The sequence below is a fragment of the Sus scrofa genome, chromosome 6 (genome assembly GCF_054392235.1).
Source record: "Sus scrofa isolate SSC_HxYL_T2T_F1_AM1 chromosome 6, Sscrofa_HxYL_maternal_Yorkshire_Landrace_v2.0, whole genome shotgun sequence".
NCBI classification, from domain to species: domain Eukaryota; kingdom Metazoa; phylum Chordata; class Mammalia; order Artiodactyla; family Suidae; genus Sus; species Sus scrofa.
Window position 1 is genome coordinate 90554634 of NC_139388.1, and position 22320 is coordinate 90576953.

Consider the following 22320-nt stretch of genomic DNA (forward strand, 5'->3'; position numbering starts at 1 on the left):
TGCCCACCTTCTCTGAGTACCCTCATCACTATGATATTGTTATTTTTTTTCTTTCATAGCACTTGCCACACGCTGTAATTACCTCATTTATTCACTTATTCACTGTTTTTCTCCTCCACTAGAATGTAAACTCTTTGGTATCAGGGGACATGTCTTTTGTCTCCTGCTGTATACTTTTTACATAATGGGTGTTCAACTATTTACTAAATGAATAAATGAATGAGTTCTCACCTGGACTACCTCAATGGCTTCCTGATTCTTCCTTTTTCATGCCTCTCAAAGAAACAGACTCAGGGAAATTTGAATTCTTCTGACTCAGTCAATTATCACTGAACAAAATCAAGGAGACCTGAGAAAAGAGGGAGCCAAGGCCAACTGTGGGGCCAAAGGGATTGGGATTGACTGGTATGGTGACCAGATAGGGTCAGGGGACCTGGCTTCTGGTGCCGGCTTGCTTCCTGCTGGTGACCATGTCACCTCCTCTCTCTGCATCTTCCTTTTCTGAAAAGTGGGGATATTAAAATTTCTATGACAGCAGTTCCTGTTGTGGCTCAGCAGTAACGAACCTGACTAGTGTCCATGAGGACGCTGGTTTGATCCCTTGCCTCGCTCAGTGGGTTAAGGATCTGGCATTGCTGTGAGCTATGGTGAAGTTCGCAGACATGGCTCGGATCCCATGTTGTTGTGGCTGTGGTGTAGGCTGGCAGCTGTAGCTCCAATTTGACCCCTAGCCTGGGACCTTCCACATGCTCCGGGTACAGTCCTAAAAAGATAAAACAAAAACCCCCCCCAAAAAACCTGTGACATAGGCAAGTTGTAAAAATCAAATGAAGATGCATGTGGAAGTGCCTGCACGCTGCAGAGGGTCAGGGGCACAGGGAAAGCTTTCTTCCCTCTCAGGGTGCCAGCTTACCTTCAAGTCAGCCCTCCTGTCTCCCCAGGGTTTTCCTGCCGTCAGAGGCAGGGAGATGCTGTGCCAGGACTGAATCTCTCTTCTTCCACCGTTTCCTCTGGCTGTCTCAGCTGGCTCAGTGTCCTAGCATGGCACCTGTCAATAAGCTTGGGGCTGGTGGGAGTTGCTGCGAGCTTCCATGTACCAGGACAGACGCTTGGCACACACAGGTTAATGCAAGAACCTTTTTCTTCTGGGCTTTGGTCTTTCCTTGAGGAAAGCAGGCTTAATTATCTCATCTCCCAAGACAGCAGTCATCAATATTATGGCACTGGCTGTAAGCAGATGAGGGGCAGATGCTAGGGGAGCTAGTCATCAAGACTCAGGGCTTCAGGTGTGCCCAAGCTTTGGTTTAGGAGGTAATGCCTATTTGTCTTCTTTCCTTCTCCTGGAGCCAAAGGATTCTCCTTCAGCCATTTAAAAAGGATACTGTTTACTTCATGGGCCAGAAGAGCTGTCCCAGCTCCACAGAGATTATTCAGCCTGAAGATTAAAAAAAAAAATCTCCTGTATTTGTAAAGAAAGGATAAGATGATCCATTCTAAGTCAGATTCTCTTTTGACATTGTTAGGTCTCAGGCTCCTTTCCTCTGCTGACCTCATTAAATGTTGGTAATCCCTATGTTGGTCTTCAAATTATAGGGAGACTTGACTCATCTGGGAATGTCTGATGTTCTTTCTTTAGTGCCTCCCTTCTCCAAATTGTCCCCCAACCTGCTGCCAGAGGGATCTCCTTTCCTTTTTCTTCCTTCCTTCTGGGGTCAAATCAGAGTTACAGCTGCTGGCCTACACCACAGCTCATGGCAACACTGGATCCACGACCCACTGAGCAAGGCCAGGGACTGAACCTGCATCCTCATGGATACTAGTTGGCTGTGCCATAACGGGAACTCCTCTTTTTTTTTGTTTAATATTTATACTTCTTTGTTTTGTTTTTTAGTGGTTTCTCTAGGGTTTACACATCTTTATGCCAGTCTAGCTTCAAATATTATAGCACTCCGTGTATATAGTATGAGAATCATACAACTGTAAATATCCATCACCTTCTTCCTGGCCTTGGTCTGGTTACTTCACTAATTTAAATTCCTTGTGTTATAAATCACACAATACACTGCTATTAGTTTTGCTTTACACAGTCTGTGATCAATTAAAAAGATTAAAATGAGAAAAATGTTTTTTTATATTTACATATATATACATATATATGTACACACCACTTCTGTTGCTTGTCACTCTTTTGTGCAGAATCATCTTTTTATCTGATAGTTTCCTTCTGCCTAGAAAACTTCCTTAACATACATAGATCTTCTGACAGTGAATGCTTTCACCTTTTGCTGATGCTAGAGGGATTTTTCTAAGAGGGATCTTCTGGCTCAGAAATCTTTTGTTCCCTACTGCCAAAAGGATATAGTCCAAATTCCTTAGCTGGGAATCACAACCTGCCACAATTCAGATTGTGATTTTTGTGAAATTTTCAGCTTCAGATGATTGACATGATTTCAATATAAATTAAATCATAGCATATTTATCAGTTATGATTAGACTCAGAGAAAGCCCAAGCACTAAGGGCTTAAATAACACAGAAGCTCGTTTTCTCATCTCAAGTCCTAAGGTGGACAGTTGGCCTCTGGGTGTCAGGAACCCAGGCCCCTTTGATCTTGCTGCTGTCCGTTCTCAACATGGTCAAAGACGGCCATGCAGATTCCAGGAATCATGTTTGCATCTCAGTCAGGAGGAAGTGAAAGGGGAAGAAAGAGGCATAGGATGGATGCCAGTTTTATTTTAAAGAGGTTCCTAAGAAACTGCCACCTGCCACCTCTGCTTACATCACATAGGACAGACCTTATCAGCTGCAAGGAGGCAGGGAGACTGTTTGTGCCAGCTACCACATGCCCACCTAGAAGTTGTCAGTTTTAATTCTTACGAAGAGAATGGTATCTGGGGAAAACGAGAAGATTCTGACATAAATGTCCTCTGTATAACTTTAATCCTTCCCTTAATCAGTAATGCTTGTCCCCCTCCCCTGCCTGTGAAAATATCATCCTTTAAAGGCCAGCCTAAATGCTAGCTGCCGCCCCCCAGAGGTACCGTTCTCAGGACACCCCTCCACAAGATCTCTAGCGGTGCTAGGAATCTTCCTCCCCGTCTGCCTCCTGAGCCTATACTAGGGGCCCACTGCTCTCCACGGCTGCAGGCTCCTCCCAGCTCCTAAGCTCAACCTTGTGGGGTGCCCTGGAAGAACTAATCTTAACTTTCACTCCTGCAGCCTGTGGGCAGCCACCCCCTCCCCGCTCAGACTTTTTGCACTTGCCCACACTGATCAACTGCATGAACCATCCATCTCACTAACCTTGAGGACAAAGGACAGGAGGGACTTGGGCAACTGGGGGTGTACAAATCTTATCCAGGGGGCACCTGCAACCCTTTCCCAGCCCCAGGGTGACATCAATCCTCTTCTCCAGAGGACAAACAAGATGCTCCTGAAGGCAAGAGGATTGCACAGGGTCCCGTGTATAGGTCGGTGCGCAACAAAACCCGAGAGTCCTCTGGCCTTCAGAGTCAGTTCCCACATCACTCCACTGCTTAAAATCCCTCAGTGCCCCCTCTGTCTCAAGGGTAAGTCCTGAGCCCGCCCACTCTGCCCACTGCCCCCATCTCAGTCTTCGCATGCCCCCCACCTCCTAGCCAGGGGCTGTACTCGCCTGGGGGCAGTTCCCCCACCGTCAGGCTCTCTTGGGCCTCCACTCTGCGGCATGCTGTTTGCTGGCTTTGCTTGGGGCCTTCCAGGGTGGCTGTGACCATACCTCCTCTGGGAGGCTTCCTTAAACCCTCAGGTCTGAACACCTCCGTGCCAGCGGCCGCGTTAGTACACTGTGCAGCAGGCAGGCTGCTTTCGGGCCAGCCCGGGTCGCCCCAGCCTCAGGCACACTCGGGCTCCCAGTGAGTACTCCCCCAGCGAGGCTCCCGAGCGCAGGGACAGAGAGCCAGGTGATGAGGGAGACGTCCCCGCCTCTCTGGCGCTTTGCTCTGAGGGATCACGAAGCAAACACCAAAGAGGCACAGCGTCAAACTCTTCTCTTTGAACAAAGCTACTCATTTTTTAGGGCTCAGCTTCAAGCTTCACTCAGGAAGGCCTAAGTCATGAGCTCAAAGCACCGCACGCGTCTTTAGCGCGCTAACCGCTACGGTAATTACCGCGGGACCAGGGCTTCAACGCGGGGCTTCTCAACAGCGGCGCTGCGGCGGGAGGGAGGCTGCGCTCCGCACAAGGGCGCTCGGCGGCGACCTCTCCTCACTAGACAGCGGCAGCACGCCCTCAATTACGGCAGCCAGAAAGTCCCCCGGGGGCAAAAGACCTCAGGCTGAGAACCACCGGTATAACTTCTACCTCCTCCGTCAGAACAGACGTTCCATGAGGATGGTGTGGCCACAGGAGAGGCCGTTTCTGTGGTTTCTCAGCCTGGCACCTGCTCGTTTGTGGAGCTGATCTTCCCCCTGCCCCGTCCTGAGCTGCAGACCACCTGAGAACGAGTCGGACCTTCCTTTTCAGAAGATCCCGCTCTGTGGGCTTGGAGGGCTTGAGGGCAGAGAGGCAAAAGTCTCTGACTGGCTTTTGTACCTGCCAGCCCTGCCCAGGCGTTGCTTTCAGGGAGGTCAGAAATGACAGCTGGATGAGAGGTGAGGGCAGGCCAGGCGGCTTCTTAGTGCTGGGAGACGGCCTTCTTGACAGGGATGACTTCTGCTGGTTTGTGTTTGCTTGTTTTTAGGAAATTTGGACTTTATTAGACACCCTGAGGCTGGCCCTGGGAAAGCCCTGGCTGCCCTCCTGATTCTCTGAGTCAGAAGTGACAGGAGGGAGAGGAGCAGCCTGCAAAAGGGTGGGGGCCCCAAAGGGAGGGCCTGAAACCGGTCCTGCTGATCCGCCTCCCCTCCCACTTAACTCTGGCTCCTCTGGGCTCACCACATGGTGAGAATCTGCTTTGAAGACACGAAGGGCTGCATGGAGGCCTCCAGGGCACGCTGGTAGTCCTGCAGGGGGACCTCGGAGCAGGCGGGGGCCGAGAGCTGGCCTCGGCGGATGAGGTCGCACAGTGTGAAGATCAGCTCCTTGAACTGGTCTGTGGGAGGGTGGAGGTCAGACAGGGGAGCAGCCACAGGCTGGCGGGCCCATGACACACGGGCCTCCCCTGTGGGCAGGAGCTGGCACCAAGCTCCAGGGAAGCTTCGAGAGCCCAAGGGCTTGGCCAGGGCAGCTTGGTTCCTGCCTGTGTTCAGGATAGTGAGGGCCAGGGTGGGGACAGAAGCACAGAGAGTAGCCCCCAGAGCTGATGAGCAGGCAGCATGGTGGCTGTGATGGCTCAGGCCCACAGAACCTGACTGGGTGTAGCGGGGAGTCCTGAATGGTGTGGGAGGGCAGGATCACTTTGAGGCAGAGAAACCAGAAGAGGCACAAGGGAGGGGTGGGTGATGCCTGGCACACCAACTGATGTGGAACAGATGAGCTCTGCTCGCAGAAAAGAGCTTTTTCCGAGAGCCCAGGCCTCCTTTGGAACCTCACCAGTCGAGGTCACCCACATGCCCTCCCAGGGCATGCCGCCCACTCAGGACCCCCGTATGGTGGAGGAAGAGGAGAAGCGAGGGCTGGGGCTGAGAAGTGCTTTTTCACACACATCAATTCATTCAACATTCATATCCGGTCACAACCCTTGCTTAAAACGCTTCTGTGGCTTTCCATTTCCCTTTAAGGTAGAGTCTGAGCTCCTTAAAGAGGATTTTATAGTCCTTGTCGTAATCTTATCACGCCTATCTGTCCAGCTTCCCATCTCTGTGCTAGGCTTTTGCACATGTTCATTTTTCTGCCCAAAACACCCCATTTACGCCATCACATGCCTCCCCCTGACTGGGACAACTCCATGTCATTCCTCAGGCTCAGCTTGGGGCCTGTTCTCCAGGAGAGGAGAATGTGTGCCTGCTCAGGTTCTGGAGCCAGAGAGACTGGCTGTTCACCTCCTGGCTGTGCATCCTTTAGGTGGGGGTGACTTGGGGCCAGCACTTAACCACTCTGAACCTCAGTTTCCTACTCTGTCAAACAGGGCTAACAACTGTTTGAACAACTGGGACATTTAAACCGAGGCAGAGGTCCAGTACCTTGCCCTGTGGCTCACAACTCGGCTTGGTAGAACCCGTAGCCAGTAATGGTGGTTCCAGAGTTTGTCCTCTCTATGCGGCTGTCTTCCACGGCGGGCTTCCCCACCGTCAGCTGCCGGCGGGAGGCAGGGACTGGCTTGTTCTGTGTGGCGCCCCAAGGCCTAGCCCACTTTAAGCCAATAACTATTTGCTGACTGCAGCTGGGTTCAGAGATTGTTTTCCTTTATCCTATTGTGAGGTTGGGGATCTGATCACCTCTCCAGGGCTCAGAGTGGCCGGTCACTTCCGCAGTAGGCACTGGCCTCTTGTGTGACTCTTGGTAATGGGGCCATCATCCACTTACCTGGATTGTGGTCCTTCTTCCACTGGGACATCCAAAAGCCCCGAAGTTTGAGATCTTTAAAAATGAGCAGGCTCTGTGGACACAGGAAGTACATGCTGGGGCTCCAAGGCCAGGAACTTAGGGCACTGCTTGAGGTTCTGATGCCTCCCAGGGGTGGGGCACTGCCTGAGTTTGCACCAGTGTGGTGTCCAAGCCTGTCTCCAGGCATATCTCCCCACCAGCTTACCACGGAGGCGACGACGGGCTGCTTGGCCATCCCCCCGTAGGTCACCATGGTTCCTCCAGGCCTGAAGAGTCCAGAGAGAACAGAGTGGTCGCAGGTAGAGACAGAGCCTGTCTTGAAAGAGCTACAGTGCTTCCATTCCACCCCTGCCTCCTAAACCTTGTTCTTAGAACCCCTGGAAGTAAAAAAATACAGATTCCTAGGCCTGACCAGCCCTAATGAATCAGGAGGTGAGGATCTGTATGAAAAACAACAGGAAACGAACAAGCAAACACCCCCTCCAGAGGACCTGGCTGTCCAGCCAGGGTTGGGAGCCTACTGATCTAAGCTCCTGGTCAGGCTTTGATGAAAACCCTCTATACAAGCTCAGGACCCAAGTTCAGCCATGTGCGTATGTGTGTCTATGTGTATGTTGTGTGTATGTGTACAAGTGTACGTATGTGCGTGCAGTGATGTGACCTTGGGCACTGCCCATGGTGGGCCACACCGTCTGTCGTCTTCTGTACACACTCAAAGGCCCAGTGAGATGCAATAGCTCTGCCGCTAAAGAATAGTGTGGACAGTGCAGGGGACGATGGCAATTGTCAGGACCTGTGGCCTGATACCCACAGCCACCCCAGTGGTTAAACAGGAGAGAGGCTCCTAGACCTTTTAAGATGAATAAGCTTGGACTCACATGTCTGACTTAGCCTGCGTTCCCCTCCCAGCATATCTGGCTCCTTTAGGAGCCTGTGGATCAAGGATGACCTGAAGTATATTTTGGACGACACGAGGGAGGCTCTGTAAATTACAGAATGGAAGAGGCTGTTGGGCAGTTTGGTCTTAAGTTCCCTTCATGCCACCTGCTCTAGAAAGTAGTTCCTGGGGAGACCGAGCCCTGCCTCTCTGGATCCGCACCACACTTGGTCTAATCAGAACAGCTACCATTCATTGGGTGTTTACTCTGTGCCAGGCGCAGGCCCGAGCATTTTACACGTACCAGCGGATCCTCAGAGTAATGCTAAGGGAGGATCTTCTGACTCGGATTTTGCAGATGAGAAAGCTGGGGCCCACCTCTTATGTTCAGAGAGGTTTGTGCTGACCTCACAGCCCCTTGGGCTCAACTTCTGGAGCAGAAAAGGTTTAGCTCCTCCATTTTATTGACAAAGAGACTGAGGCCTGGGTTGTTTCTAGTGTACTGCCTAACTTTTCATAGGTTCACAGCTGGCAGGCAGCAGAGCTGAGACTTGACCCAGCCTGTAATGCCTACACTTGTAACCACTGGGTAAGGCTTCCGCCCACGAGTGACGTGGGGAGCACACTTGGCCTTGGAGGCTGCTGCACTAGGGCTGAAGAGGTGCGCTCAGGAGTCCCAGTGACCCAGGCAAGCTAGGAGCCCTCTCTGGGCTTTGTCTGGATGGGGAGGTGCCCCTCGCCCAGAGGGGTGTGGAAGGGGAACGTCAAGCATGCTGCACGATCTGGTACATGGTAAATGCCCAGTGATCATTACCACCGCTCTTTGATCACATGACCCATCTTCCCATCCAGCCTGCGAGTTCTAGAGGGTTCCCTCAGAGTCCCCGTCTCTGTACCTAGTGAGTACTCTGTACCCCGTGGCCAGTGAGTGCTAGCAAATAAGAGTTAACAACATTGGTGCTTTGGTTGGGAAGTGTCCTTTTCGGTGCCCTTCAGTTCAAGAAGTTTAAAGGAAAAAAGACCGGAAGGACACTGTCGGCAGTGTGCATCCCCCACCGTTGTGGAACGATAGGTAAGTTTTGTGCTTACTTTTTCCTTTGTACTTTCATATGCTTTTGAGATGTTTTATAATATGAGTATGATGTTCTCTCTAACATTAGAGTCTGTTTCAATTCAAAAAAAAGTTGTTTTTTTTTTTTTTTTTTGCTACACCCATGGCACACACAAGTTCCCAGGCCAGGGATCAAACCTGTGCCGCAACAGTAACAACTCTGGATCCTTAACATGCTGAGCCACCAGGAAACTCCTAGAATCTATTTTTAAAAGCTAATAAAAATTTTAAAAGTTAATAAAAATTTTAGAAGCTAATAAGCTAGGACTAAGTGACTTTTTCAAATGCCCCTAGGTTATGAATCCCTAACTGCTCCCCTATCCCAGAGCGCCCAGCAGTCTGCTTCTGGGGCCCCTTGGAAGACGAAGCTGGACAGGTGTCTCTGTGAAGGAGGAAGCTGACAAAGGACATGCCCAGATAACTAGGACATGGCCCGAGTTCCATCTTCCTACTCAGGGTCATGCTGACTGACCTTGGCCTTGGCCATTGGGACTTGGTCACCCAGTGGTCCTCCTGGCTAGAGCCTGGAAGGGCACCAGCACACTGGACCCGTGGGGCCCGGGGACTTACGCCAAGTGCCGCAGCAGCTCTGTGGAGCTTTTCCCGCCAACACAGTTGAGAGCAAGCCGCGGCTGGGGCACATTCTGGAAAATATGGGAGCTGCAGTGAGCGAGCTACCCCTCTGCCACAAACAGCACTTCCCTGGTCCAAGGGCTGCGTCACGAGGGAGCGAAAGGAATAGGATGTTTATGGCTTGGGAAGGGGCTTTTCTTCACCAGCTTAATCCTGTTATTTGGCTTAGGATTTTGTCCAAAATGCAAGTCTGCTGGGAAAGGACAGACAAAGGGCATCTACGTTCCATTGTGATGGACTTCATTCCCCGCTCTTCTGGACACTAACGACTCAGCTTATGTTAGATGTGCTGACCTACTGCTTCAGAAATATTCTCAAGAGGCGGGTGTTCTCAAGTGAGTGTGTGCTGGTCCCTCCAGGGTTGAGTGACAAGAGGCTGAGATGTGGTTTGGTCACTTACTAGGTGTGCTGGGGAAGGTTAAAGGGCTTTGAGTTCAGAGAGACCTGGGGCCAGCCCCGACCCCATAGCTTGTGACCGTGTGGTTTTAGTCAAGGCCTTTCTTTTTTCCAAGTCTCCATCTTCTCATTTATAAAACAGCACAGAGGGCATCTACGTGGCAGAGCTTTTGTGGGGGTTGTTTTGTGGCAGAGCTTTTTTGTGGGAAACTAGAAGGGAGGTGCTTTGGAAAGGTGCCTCAGTTTCCTCAGCTCCTCTCCCGATCCTGAGTGTCCCATCGGCTGTGTGGGCTGCTGTAGTCCATCACAAACACAACTACAAATCACTCAGGGGTTCCTAAACCTCGCCTGCCTCTCCTGGTCCCTCATAGCCCCGGCCACTTAATGCACGCTGGCCCCCGGCGAGGGAATGGGCTTCACCCTTCCAGGAAGTGATGAAGGAGGGTTCTGGGAAGGAACGGTGGGGCTAGTGCCCAGCTTTTCTAGTTCAAGTGAATTTCTTTCTTCAGGGAGATGGGCCTGGGATGGAGGTGCAATGTCCCTCATCACTGGTACCTTAAAGAAGTTCTTCATCTCAGGCTTTCTTAGTTCTTCTTCTGTGACAACATGATCGGCCCCCAGATTCTTCAGTCTGTCCATCAGCTTCTGGATGTCAGGTCTGGAAAGCAAACACAATCCAAGGTCCCTGGTCACATCTGCTCACTTTCTCCACGAAGGCTCCCAGGACCCCTCTGCCACAGCTGTGAGAACCCGTTTCTCATTGCGGGAAGCTGGGACTGGCTACCCAACCTCATCACACACCCACATCTCTTGGCCTCAGTTTTCTCACTGGCATGAGAGAGCAAGACTAGGTGGCTTCTACTGCCCCTGGCACCTCAAGGATACTAGAAACCATCTGTGCAAAGGGAGAGGTCTTTCATTTCCTGATTTCCTCTACTGGGATGGCAAACTCTGCATCCTCACCCCCGCCCCCCCCCTTTCCAAAGGGCTCTTCAGAGAGTTGTGCAAACACACTCCAGCCCAGGAGTGGCTCTTTACCGAGGCAAACAGAACAATTTTTGTTAACACAGCTGAGAGGACGGGGCACTAGAGTGATTGTCAGTTCTTCTACTAAGACTGGACTTCCCTGACCACCACAGCCATATTCGTGGACAGTGAGGCTTAAGGAAGCTGGATGATACGATGGAGAGAGAACAAACCAGAAAACTAAGCTTGCTCTGATTTGCTGTGTCTTCTTCCTGAGCAAGTGGCTTCCTCTCTCTGAACTTCAGATTCCTCGTTGGTAAAACAGTGATGACAAACCTGTCCCAGCTCCTTTATGTCTGTATTGAGTATACTTCAAAGTATCACACAAATGCAAGGGGAAAAGGGCACTGGGTCAGTTCACAGAAAGAATAATGCAGCTTAAAACATTTCCAAATGTGAACTGTGGTTTTTGAAAACATGGGATTATCACAAGTCAAGCATCTCAAAAACTCTGAGCTGTTCAGTAAGGGCCTTCTCTACCTCCTTCCTGCATTCTGTTTACATTTCAAAGATTCACTCATCCTATAGCCCAAAGCTACTGGACTTCAGAGCTGGAGGCTGGCTCAGCTGTCGGAAAGCTGCGGGCCCATGGAAAAGAAGGATCGCGTAGGCAAGGGCGCCACCTGGTGGAGACACGGGCACCCGCAGCGGGCGAGGCAGAAAAGCCCAGTGTGGGCAAGGAGTAGGCCTTCCCACGCACCTGTCTCGGACCACGTTGATGGTCCTCAGACCCAGGGCTGCGGCGATCTGGATGACTGCTTGCCCCACTCCACTGTTGGATGCATTCTGGATAACAGAATCCCCTGTGGAGCCAGGAAGAGACTCAAGTTGAGACCCGTGGTAAGTCAAGGGCTTCTAGCCTGGGATCCTATTACAGGGCCAGAGGAAGAGTCTACATACTCTCAAGGGATCCAGGACCTGGCTGCTGAGCCTTGGAGTGTCGCTCACTTTTCTCCTAGTGCCCCTAAACCTCTATAACACCCATGATGCCTGCCAGGATTTGGCAACTCACAGTTCACAATGGACGCAACTTAGACACTGCTGTGTAAATGATTTTGTATCCATCATTCTCTCCATTTTTATGTCCTCAGTCTCTGCTTATGTTATTTCTTTGGTTTGCATGTTTTCCTCGTTCTCTCTCCCTTTGTGTTGAAATCCTATGTATCCTTTGAAGCACAGCTTGTGTGTGGCTTCCTTCAGGAGGCCTTCCCAGGTTCTGCCCCCATGTGCTCCCGTCGCATTCTGTGGCCATCTCTGTTAATGCTCAAGGGCAGCCCTGATGTACACTTGTTCATATCCACGTCCATTTCTATCAATGGCGTGCAGCTTCTTGAGGGGAAGTCACACTGCCTCAAAATGGGATTAGAACCGCACTGGAGAAGCTGGCACCCCTGAAACAGGGTCCTCCAGATGGCCTGTGGTCAGAGCCCTGGCCTAACTTTGGACTTAGTCAATGCAGGAGGCAGTATGGTGTGCTGGGAAAAAGCGTGGGCTCTGGAAGGAGATGCACCAGAGCTGGGCTATGAATCCCAGCTTCTCCACAACTGCGACCCAAAGTGAATGAGGTGGGATGAGTCACGTCCTTTTTTTTTGCCTTTTCTAGGGCCGCACCCACAGCATATGGAGGTTCCCAAGCTAGGGGTCTAATCAGAGATGTAGCTGCCGGCCTACGCCACAGCAATGCAGGATCTGAGCCACGTCTGCTACCTACACCACAGCTCACGGCAACACCGGATCCTTAACCCACTGAGCAAGGCCAGGGATTGAACCCGCAACCTCAAGGTTCCTAGTCGGATTTGTTAACCACTGCGCCACGACGGGAACTCCAGTCATGTCCTTTTTTGTTTTCTTTAAGGGGCACACTCATGGCATATGAAGGTTCCCAGGCTAGGAGTCTAATCGGAACTACAGCTGCCGGCTATAAGCACAGCCACATCAGATCCAAGCCATGTCTGTGACCTACACCACAGCTCATAGCAAAACTGGATCCTTAACACACTGAGTAAGGCCAGGAATCGAACCCACAACCTCACTGCTCCTAGTCGGATTCGTTTCTGCTGTTCCATGACGGGAACTCTGAGTCATATACTTTTTGAGCTCAGTTTTTCCCCCAGAAAACAGGAGTCCTAGGAGCACCCCTGGGGCTCCTCATTATAGCCCAGTGCCGTTGTGCCCGGGTAGGTGCTCTGTTCTCCTGAAATACCATCTGGGTTTTGAGAGGCAGCAGGGATTTCCTGCTAGAGGATTTTTCTGGAAGAAGAACACCACCCTCCTTAGCTAGGGTCAGCCTACAGATTGTCACCCAACGGTGAGGTATGAAACCAACCCAGTGGGTTCAAGCTTTTCTTTTCTTTTTTAAGTTAAAATTGAGGAAAATATAATAAAAAATAGTGGAGTGCATCACACATAGTGAGGGTAAATATTATTCCATGAAAGTCTGGTTCTCGTTACATATATATTCATATATGTCTGTGTACTGGATTCCAATGTTAAATGTAATTCTCATTACAGGCCAGGACCACACGTTTCATACCGGCCCTGGGGCAGGAAAGTGGAGTGATGTGCTGTGGGCATTTGAGGTGGGTGGTGGGTTGTCTGATGCGACTACTACAGCTGCGGCCCAAGTCCAAGGGGGCCAGTGGGGATGGGGCATAGGTGACCCAAGCATCTGCCACACTAGGACTCGAGCAAAGGTCTCTGCCCACACCTGCCGGCTTTTTCCACTAAAGGGCCCTGGGACTGCACTGCCACAGCAGTGAGAACCTGCGTTTCTCTTTGTGGAAAGCTGGGGCTTGTTTCACCAGCCTTGGGCAAAGCCACCACCTCAGACGATCACTCTCTGACATCTCTCAGCCTCAGTTTCCTTGTCAGCATGTCAGAGCTGGACTGGGTGGTTTCTACGGCCCCTGGCAGCTCACGGATATGTGTGGTGTGTGGGGTAACCCCCCAACCACCGGGGACAGGACTTGGTGGGTAACTGGCTCAGCCTCCTGTCATTGGAGGTTAGGTCTGAGGAGGGTTCTGGGAGGTTTTGTGGAGGGTCCCCCAGCAGGATTGGGCCCTGGTCACCCATGGCAGGAATCAGCCTTCGCTGCTTTTCCTCTTTCACTGTCCCTGTCCCTACTCCTGCTTCCCGGGGTCACCTCCCCAGTGAGCTGTCTGCCCCAAGTCCTTATCTTAGGCTCTGCTTTCAGGGGAAGCCCACATGAAACACCCGGTTTTGTCCTTTCCTTACTGAGGGGATCTTACACAAATAATTTACCTCTTGGGACCTGTTTCCTCATTTGTAAAAAGGGAGAATCACAACAGCCTCACACCTTTACTGCACTGTGTGCTAGACCCTGTGCTAAGTGTCACACTGCATGATTCAGTTAGCTCTCAGGAGTCTTCACTTTCCAGTTTACAGATGAAAAGTCTGATGAATTGAGAAGTCAGTTCCCAGTTAGTGAGGCGAAGCTGAGGTTCCTTCCCAGGCTATGTGCCCAGGGCTTGAGCTCTTTTTTTTCTTAATGGCCACATGTGGCACATGGAAATTCCTGGGCCAGGAATTGAACCTGAGCCACAGCTGTGACCTATGCCACAGCTGCGGCGAGTTGCCAGATCCTTTAACCCACTGTGCCAGGACAGGGATCCGAGCCACTGTAGTCAGTTCTCAACCCACTGTGCCATAGCAGGAACTCCCAGGGCTTGAGCTCTTAACCCACGCTATAGACCTCACTGCACTGCTCTGACGATCTGGCACATCTGATGGGGCAATGCACGTGAAGTCACGTATGGGGACTGCAAGTGTTACAGCGATGCTGAGTGGAATCACTAAGTTCAGCATTTTACTGAAAACACAGGGACTGCGTCTATCTTGTCTGGCTCTGTAGGCCCGGAGCTCAGCACAGCTCCATACATTTTTGCTGAATGACAGAATTCCATCCCAAGCTCTAGGGAATGTGACCCTTCAGCGGTTTTCCAGGACCCAGGCTAACATCTTTCCAAGTAAAGCAGCGATAACACACTCACCAAGGTCAGGCTGTCTTCCTTGCAGGCCCTCACCGGTGAGTTCCCAGGTCTTGGGGTCAGGATGCAGGTCACAGCCCGGTTGGGAGCACCTGGCCTGCTCCCCCACTGAGGGTCCTACCTGGTCGCAGCTGCTCAAAGTCCATCAGCATCCTGTAGGCTGTGCAGGGATTGACACCGAGGGTGGCCGCGCTCTGAAGAGGGATATCCCTTGGTACCCCGATGAGTGCATCCTCGCTGAACACCGCCTCCGTCTGCCAGGTTCCTGGGTGGGAGGGAGCCGGGGGGTAAGGAATGACCCCCTCCACACCCAACCCCAGTTTCCCTCCTCAGTAGACGGGCATCCAGGACAGCAGATTTCAAGAAATGCTTGGAGAAAAAGGAAAATCCTGAAGTCTTTCTGACTGTCTTTGAGCCCTCCTGAGAATTATGTTAGGGAGCCTGTTATTCCCACATTAGTTTCTCTCAGATTTAGCTAGTGTCACATAGCAGGTGGCTGAGGATCTCAAACCACCGGATTCTGAGGGTGAGACAGCAACATCATCGCCAGGGTGGAGAAGCCGAGAAAGCCCCATTTCCCACTCAGCCCTCATTCTCACCTAAGGCAGGGTGACTTGGTGGTATTATGGAAAAAAGCATGAAAGTCGAAGTTGAAGGCCTAGGTGTGGGCCCTGGCTTTGCTGGTCTGCCAGTCTGAGCCAATTTCCAGGTCATAGAGTTGTGGTTACTCTAGTATGTAGATGACACTAGCAAGGAGAGACTGCCTGGCCTCCCCCAAGAGCTACTGCATTGATCAAATGAAAAAATCCTACAAACTGGAAAAAAAAAAAGCTCACTAACCCCCAGCCCACATTCCAGTTATAGACACACACACACAAAAGAAAAACGTTTAAACTTCTCACTCAAAACAGGGCAGGAAACTGAGGCCATGACTTGCCCAAGGTCGCCTGGCTCTCTGGCCTCTGTTGGCAGATACTCATCCGACATCAGCTACGAGCCAGGCCCTCAAACAATGCAGACGGGGCCCATATGTCCATGGAGCTCTCACACCAGTGGAGCAAAACAGGTAAGACATGAATAAGCAGGTATGAGAATTACAAACTAAAAAGAGAGAGTAACTGTGGAGAGAATTACTTTAGAGGGGAGTCAGGACAACTTCTCTGAGGAGGTGACAGGCTAAGAGTTAAAGGATAGGGATGCAGCCACTCAAAGGTCATTAAAGAACATTGAGAAGAGGAAGAAGTATGTCCACGGTCACTGAGGCAGGACAGATGTAGGAATGGAACCTCTGGAGGGGAGACAGTGGTGGGAAGAGTGGCCGGAGAGGTGGCTGATGTGGCTCAGGCTGGATGGACATCACACAGGTTTTCATGATCTTGGCCCACAGTACTATGAGTTACGTTCCTTTTTTTTTTTTTTTTTTTTTTTTGCTTTTTTAGGGCCACACCTGTGGCATATGGATGTTCCTAGGCTAGAGGCTGAATCAGAGCTACAGCTGCCAGCCTACATACACCACAGCCACAGCAGCGTGGGATCCGAGCCTTGTCTGTGACCTACACCACAGCTCATGGCAATGCTGGATCCCTAACCCACCGAGTGAGGCCAGGGATCAAACCTACATCCTCATGGTTACCAGTCAGGTTTGTAACCCTGACTAGTAACTGCCGTGAGTTACATTCTAACACAGTATGTGTACATACATAAATGTACACACACACACACACACACACACACACACACACAAGAAGCCAAACTGAAACAAAACTTACTTTGTGTAATGTACTCTTTTCTATTCTATTTTAGTTTAAAAAAAAAGTTTGTAACTCACTGGATTGATTTTGCTAATGGGTCACAGCCTGCAGCCTGCAAAACACAGGGCTCAGGGTCAAGGGTAGAAAACAGATTTTGTCAGTGAATGGGAGACTTCTAATTAAAAAAAAAAAAGGCTGAGATGATTGGCTTTATGCTTTAACATTACTCTGTTGCTATGTGGAAAAGACTGTGGGGTAGGGAGGCCAATCGGGGCTTCTGGAGGGTCAGGATGAGAGGTGTTGGTTGCCCAACCTTTGGCAGAGGGGATGAAGAAAGCAGACAGATTTGAGTTATGTCTGAAGCTAAGAGTCAACAGGATTTGATGACATTGGGTGAGGGGTGACAGGTCTGTACCCACACAGGCAGGATCCAGTATAAAGCAGAAGTGAAGAGGACACGGAGTCACACAGACGCACATTCAAGCCCTGGCTCGCCGAGGACTTGCTAGGTCATGTGGCAGAAACGACTTGGAGCCTTGCTACCTTGGTGTCTGCGATGCCTCGGGGCCCTTGGCCTCCTCTGTGACTGGGATTCTAACAGGACCGGGCACTCCATGGTCCAGGTGTGAGGACCAGGGGCAGCCTAGACTGCTAACTGTGCTGCAGGAGGGGAGAAGCAATGGAGGCTTTAGGGGCCAGGAACGGGGGCCAGGAGGCAGGAGTACTTTCTATTAAAGGCTGTGTCAATCACAGAGGTTTCTGGCTGAGAAAATAAAGAGGTTGAAAAACCAAAGGATTCCTTTGGAGCCTGGTTTTCAAATTGTCAGTGACAGCTTCATAATTAGTGCCCCCTTCATCTTGGTCAACATTTACTGTATTCTACTCTGTGCCAAATGCTTAGTGTAGGGCTTTCTAGGCATGAAATCAAAGGTGTTTTCTAATTTCCCTGAAAGGCAGGACAATGGAAATTCAGCTCTTGACACGGACTTCCATGTTCTAATGAAATTTAAAGAAAAAAACCCAAGAAAACCTGGCATTCTCATTGCAGCTCAGTGGGTTAAGAACCCCACATAGTGTCTGTGAGGATGCAGGTTTGATCCCTAGCCTCGCTCAGTTGATTAAGGAGCCTGCCTTGCTGGAGGCTGCAGTGGAGGTCTCGGATGCAGCTCAGAACCCTGTGTTGTTGCGGCGTAGGCCAGTGGCTGAAGCTCCGATTCAACCCCTAGCCTGGGAACTGCCATATGCTACAGGTGCAGCCCTAAAAAGAAAAAAAATACATAAAGTGACAGAAATAAAGTACGATGTTATAAAAAAATGTTCTAAGGCTTAAACATGGATTTCATAAGACATGAAATGGGGCTGGACAGTCTCTAATCCTCTTCTTAAGAGAACTTTGGGGTATAAGGGCCATATCACATCAGCCTCCAGGGCTTTCAGGGCTTTAAAGCAGAAACCCTGGGAATTCCCTTGTGGTACAGTTGGTTAAGGATCTGTTGTCAGATCCCTGGGTTCAATTCCTGGCCTGTGAACATCTACATGCTGGCAGTGTGGCCAAAAAAAGAAAAAAAGAAACCCTTAGACTCTGGAGTTGGAGAGACCGGCTTAAAAACCCCAGCTCTGGGAGTTCCTGCTGTGGTACAGTGGGTTAAGGATCGAGGTGCAGATTTGACCCCTGGCACAACAGAGTGGGTTAAGGATCCAGCATTGCCGAAGCTGTAGCCTGGATTCAGTCTCTGGCCCACCTCCCGAAAAAACCCTGGCTCTGCCACTCACTAGTTGTGTGACGTCAAATGATCACTTTACCCTTTCTGAATTGCAGTTTTTCTGACCTATGAAATGCAGAGAATAACACTCCTGTCACAGTGCGAAGATTATGTGAAGATGTTTGTGCTATCATTGTGCCTTGTACACAGTAGGTGTGCAATGCCCCTTGCTTTCCTTTTCTGATCTGAATCCCCTGGCCCGAGTTCTGAGGACTCCCATGTGTGACTGACCCTTAACCATCTCCGTCATTTAATGTGGGGGTCTCTAAACTTTGGCCCATGGGCCAAATATGGCTCACCACCTATTTTTGTAAATAAGGTTTCATTCAATCCAGGAAATTAAAACAGTGTGGTATTCATTCAGGGAAAGAACCAATGAAAGAACAATGAAGAACACAGATTTATATATAGGAATGTAGTTTATAAAAAACATGGCAGTCCAAAACAAGAATGATGTTTGCATAGTCAGATTCCCTGGCAGGGTGTGGGGAGAGAACTCTGAGGCATTGCTTAAGTTTTCTTTTCTTTTTTTTTCTTTTTCTTTTTTTTTTTGGTGGTCTTTTTAAGGCCACACCTGCAGCATATGGAGGTTCCCAGGCTAGGGGTCAAATTGGAGCTGTAGCTGCTGGCCTACACCACAGCCAAAGCAATGCAGGATCCTAACCATGTCTGTGACCTACACCACAGCTCACAGCAACGCCGGATCCTTAACCCATGGAGCAGGGCCAGGGATCGAACCTGCGTCCTCATGGATGCTAGTCAGGTTTGTTTTCACTGAGCCATGGCAGGAACTCTGCTTGCTTAATTTTTAAGCTTTTTAAATATTTTATGAACTCCATGAACTAAAACCTTAGAATATTAATAAAGTTTCACTGGAACACAGCCCACTTTTTATGTATTGTTTATGGCTATTTACAACAGCAGAGTTGAGTAGAAGTGGAATGGCCTACAAAGCCTAAAATATTTACTAATTGGCCCTTTAAGAAAAAGTCTGCTGACCCCTGACCTAACACATATGGAAACTTAGTGTTTGCAGAGATCACTTCATGCATTCTCTCAGGTGAGATATACAAGGCAACGACTATTAGCTCCACTTCAGAGACGAGGAAACTGAGGCTCAAAGTAGTTGTGACATAAACAAGGTTATAGAGGGGAGGTGGAAGGAGAGCCTGCCTTGTTCCCAGGCCAGTGCTTGTCACCCCCCGTGAAACTTGCGAGCGTTAAGTGTTTTCAACGAAGTCAGTTTGCACATTCTCTGGCTCCATCTCCCTTGGGACTGATTGTATGTGGGAAAAGGCTGGCTATAGGCACAGCAAGAGCTGAGCAGCTCAGTACAGGAAAAATGACCAGGAGCAGGTCAGTTGAGGAGTTCCCATCTAGTGGAACCCGACTAGGAACCATGAGGTTGCGGGTTCGGTCCCTGCCCTTGCTCAGTGGGTTGAGGATCTGGCATTGCCATGAGCTGTGGTGTAGGTTGCAGATGCGGCTCAGACGTGATGTTGCTGTGGCGTGGTGTGGGCCAGTGGTACGGCTCCAATTAGACCCCTGGCCTGGGAATCTCCGTATGCCGTGGGAGGGGCCCTAGAAAAGTCAAAAAGACAAAAAAAAAAAAAAAAGAGAGAGAGGAGTTCCCGTTGTGGTGCAGTGGTTAACGAATCCGACAAGGAACCATGAGGTTTTGGGTTCAATCCTTGCCCTTGCTCAGTGGGTTAATGATCCGGCGTTGCCATGAGCTATGGTGTAGGGTCACAGACACGGCTCAGATCCTGCGTTGCTGTGGCTCTGGCGTAGGCGGGTGGCTACAGCTCTGATTCAACCCCTAGCCTGGAAACCTCCATATGCCGCTGGAGCGACCCAAGAAATGGCAAAAAGACAAAAAGACAAAAAAAAAAAAAAAAAAAAAGAGCTGGTCAGTTGAGGACTTAGCTGTTTAATGATTGCTAAACATCAGTCTTCACTAGGAGAAAGACCATGTCTGTTCACTGCGGTATGCTAGAGCCTGGTACACTGCAGATGCTCATAAAATGTTTACTGAATAAACTGAATTAATTATCATCCCAGCAATGATAAAATCCTCATCTTCTCCTACTGGCACCTGGTTTAAAAGAATTGCTTTTCTCTGGGGAGAAATCCCTGTTCCGTCTACCACCACTACCACCACCAGTACCACCTCCATGCATGCAATTACCCACACACCTGGCACACGTCCTTAATTCTCTCCAATATAATTACCAAGTCCTCTTATATCCACCCGGTCTCTCCAGTCCTACAGCACTGATTGTTCAGACCCTCATCATCTAAAGCCTGGATTGCTCAGCCACCTCCTTACTGACTTCCTGCCTCCACCCTCTGCCCTTCCAGAGCATTCTGTGCACTGCACAAATCTGATCAAATCACTCTTCTTCACTCCTTCATCAGGCCCCCACTGATGGTGGGTGCACATCCTCCACGACCGGGCCCCAGCCGACCTCTCTACTTTGCTCTTCCCATCCCACCCACGACCCAGCCACGCTGAGGCACCTGCAGTGGTGACTGTGCCAGGTCTTCTCCCATTGCCACACCTCTGCCCACACTACCTTCCCTGCCAAGGAAGCCCTCCTTCCCCAGGTCCACTGGCTGCACTTCTCCTCAGTCTTCTAGACATAGTTGAGGCATCACTTTTCTGCAAAGCCTTTCCTAATGCTTCCCAAGAGAGGACCCCTGTTTTTGTGGTCATCCTGTGATTACGGCACTCGTTACACTGCTTTCTATTAAGTGTTGTTTCCCCACTCCCAGCCAAGAGCACTTTGAGGGCAGAGGCTGTGTCTGACCTGTGTTGTTGCCCTTCACTCTGCATGGGGCTGGCAAAAAGCACCAGTCAGTATCCAGTGAATCCCTGCAGCTCTCACTTTGCTCACATGGCTGGGCTCCTTCCCTGCCAAGGGGGCTGTAGGAGAGGGTGGGGCCATTCTTGGAGGCATTCCTGATCTCAGAGAAGGAAAGAACTTCTAGTAGACTCCTGGTACCATTTTTTCCTGCCTGGTACCTTTTTCTTCCTAGAACTCTTCCCTCCTAACCTCTGGGGCTGTCAACTGCAAGGCCCCACCCTCTATACCACAGAGGCCAGCAAAAGACTCCACCAGGGCAACTGGAGTGGCCCAACCCTGTCCCCTGGTGATAGGTTCACAGATGGGCAAGGACCCAGGCAGGGCTGGTCAGAGCCCTTCCGGGGGATGGATATGGTTGTACCGGAGCTCCTGCACTTCCCACTTCCACAACCATTTGACTTCTTTTTTGGTAAAATAAGTTTGCGTTGAATCCCCTAAGTTATAACCCAGAGGGTCCTCACATTGGAGTGTAGAGGGAAAAACAGGACATAAGCATCCAAGGGGGCTTCCTCCTTTTTTTTTTTTTTGGTCTTTTCAGGGCCGCACCTGCAGCAAATGGAAGTTCCCAGGCTAGGGGTTGAATCAGAGCTGTAGCTGCTGGCCTACGCCACAGCAACGCCAGATCTGAGACACGCCTGCGACCTACACCACAGCTCATGGCAACACCAGATCCTTAACCCACTGAGCGAGGCCAGGAATCAAACCTGCATCCTCACGGATACTAGTCAGATTCATTTCCACTAAGCCACAACGGGAACTCCAAGGGGGCTCTCTTTTCAGTTTGCTATTTAAGTTTAGACAAGGGCTGCTTCTTAGGTGTCAGTTCCTCATATGTCCAATGGGGTGGCTGCTGTCAGGATCCATCTGTATAATGTCTGTGCCTCAAAACCCATCAAGGGCTAAAAAACAAATCTCGCCAATGACTCCTTACCACATACCAAAGAAAATCCCAACTCTCAGCATGGCTTCCACAGGGCCTTCGCGAGGTAGCCCCAGGCGCTCTGGCAGCCCTCTCCCATGTGCCCGCACTCTGCTGAGGCTATGCTGGGTTTGCCTCCATTTTTAAAACTCATCTTTATGTCCTTGCTCGTTTTAGTTCCTCCAAATGTCATGGTTTGAGACTCATCTCCACCTACCAAAATCCCTTCCAATGACTCCTCCTCCATGAAGCCCTGATCCTTCCTGAGACTGTCTTCTTCTCACGCAGAGCAGGCAGAAGTGCCTTCTGCTTCCTCTTCCTTCCTTGCAGCACTCTTTTTTTTTTTTTTTCCTTTTTGTCTTTTGGCCTTTTTTAGGGCCGCTCCTGCGGCATATGGAGGTTCCCAGGCTAGGGGTCTAATCAGAACCGTTGCCACCGGCCTACAGCAGAGCCACAGCAACTCGGGATCCAAGCCACGTTTGCAACCTACACCACAGCTCACGGCA

At 50.3% G+C, this 22320-nt stretch overlaps 1 protein-coding gene across 21 annotated transcripts in view; it reads right to left on the reverse strand.

The window, feature by feature from the left end:
* Positions 1-263: 263 nt before the first annotated feature.
* MECR (mitochondrial trans-2-enoyl-CoA reductase) overlaps positions 264-22320 on the reverse strand; it is a 36482-nt gene continuing 14425 nt past the window's right edge. For 5 of the 21 annotated variants that reach the window (XR_014804875.1, XR_014804872.1, XR_014804876.1 and 2 more), the window contains 6 exons: positions 14636-14779; positions 11207-11309; positions 10036-10138; positions 6669-6729; positions 6443-6515; positions 2712-5069 (listed from right to left, as the gene is read on the reverse strand). Coding sequence is in view for 9 of the 21 variants with exons in the window: in XM_084958283.1 (XP_084814409.1) it covers positions 4909-5069; positions 6443-6515; positions 6669-6729; positions 9022-9095; positions 10036-10138; positions 11207-11309; positions 14636-14779 (719 nt within the window). In the remaining 12 variants the exon portion in view is untranslated. 21 annotated transcript variants of the gene reach the window in all.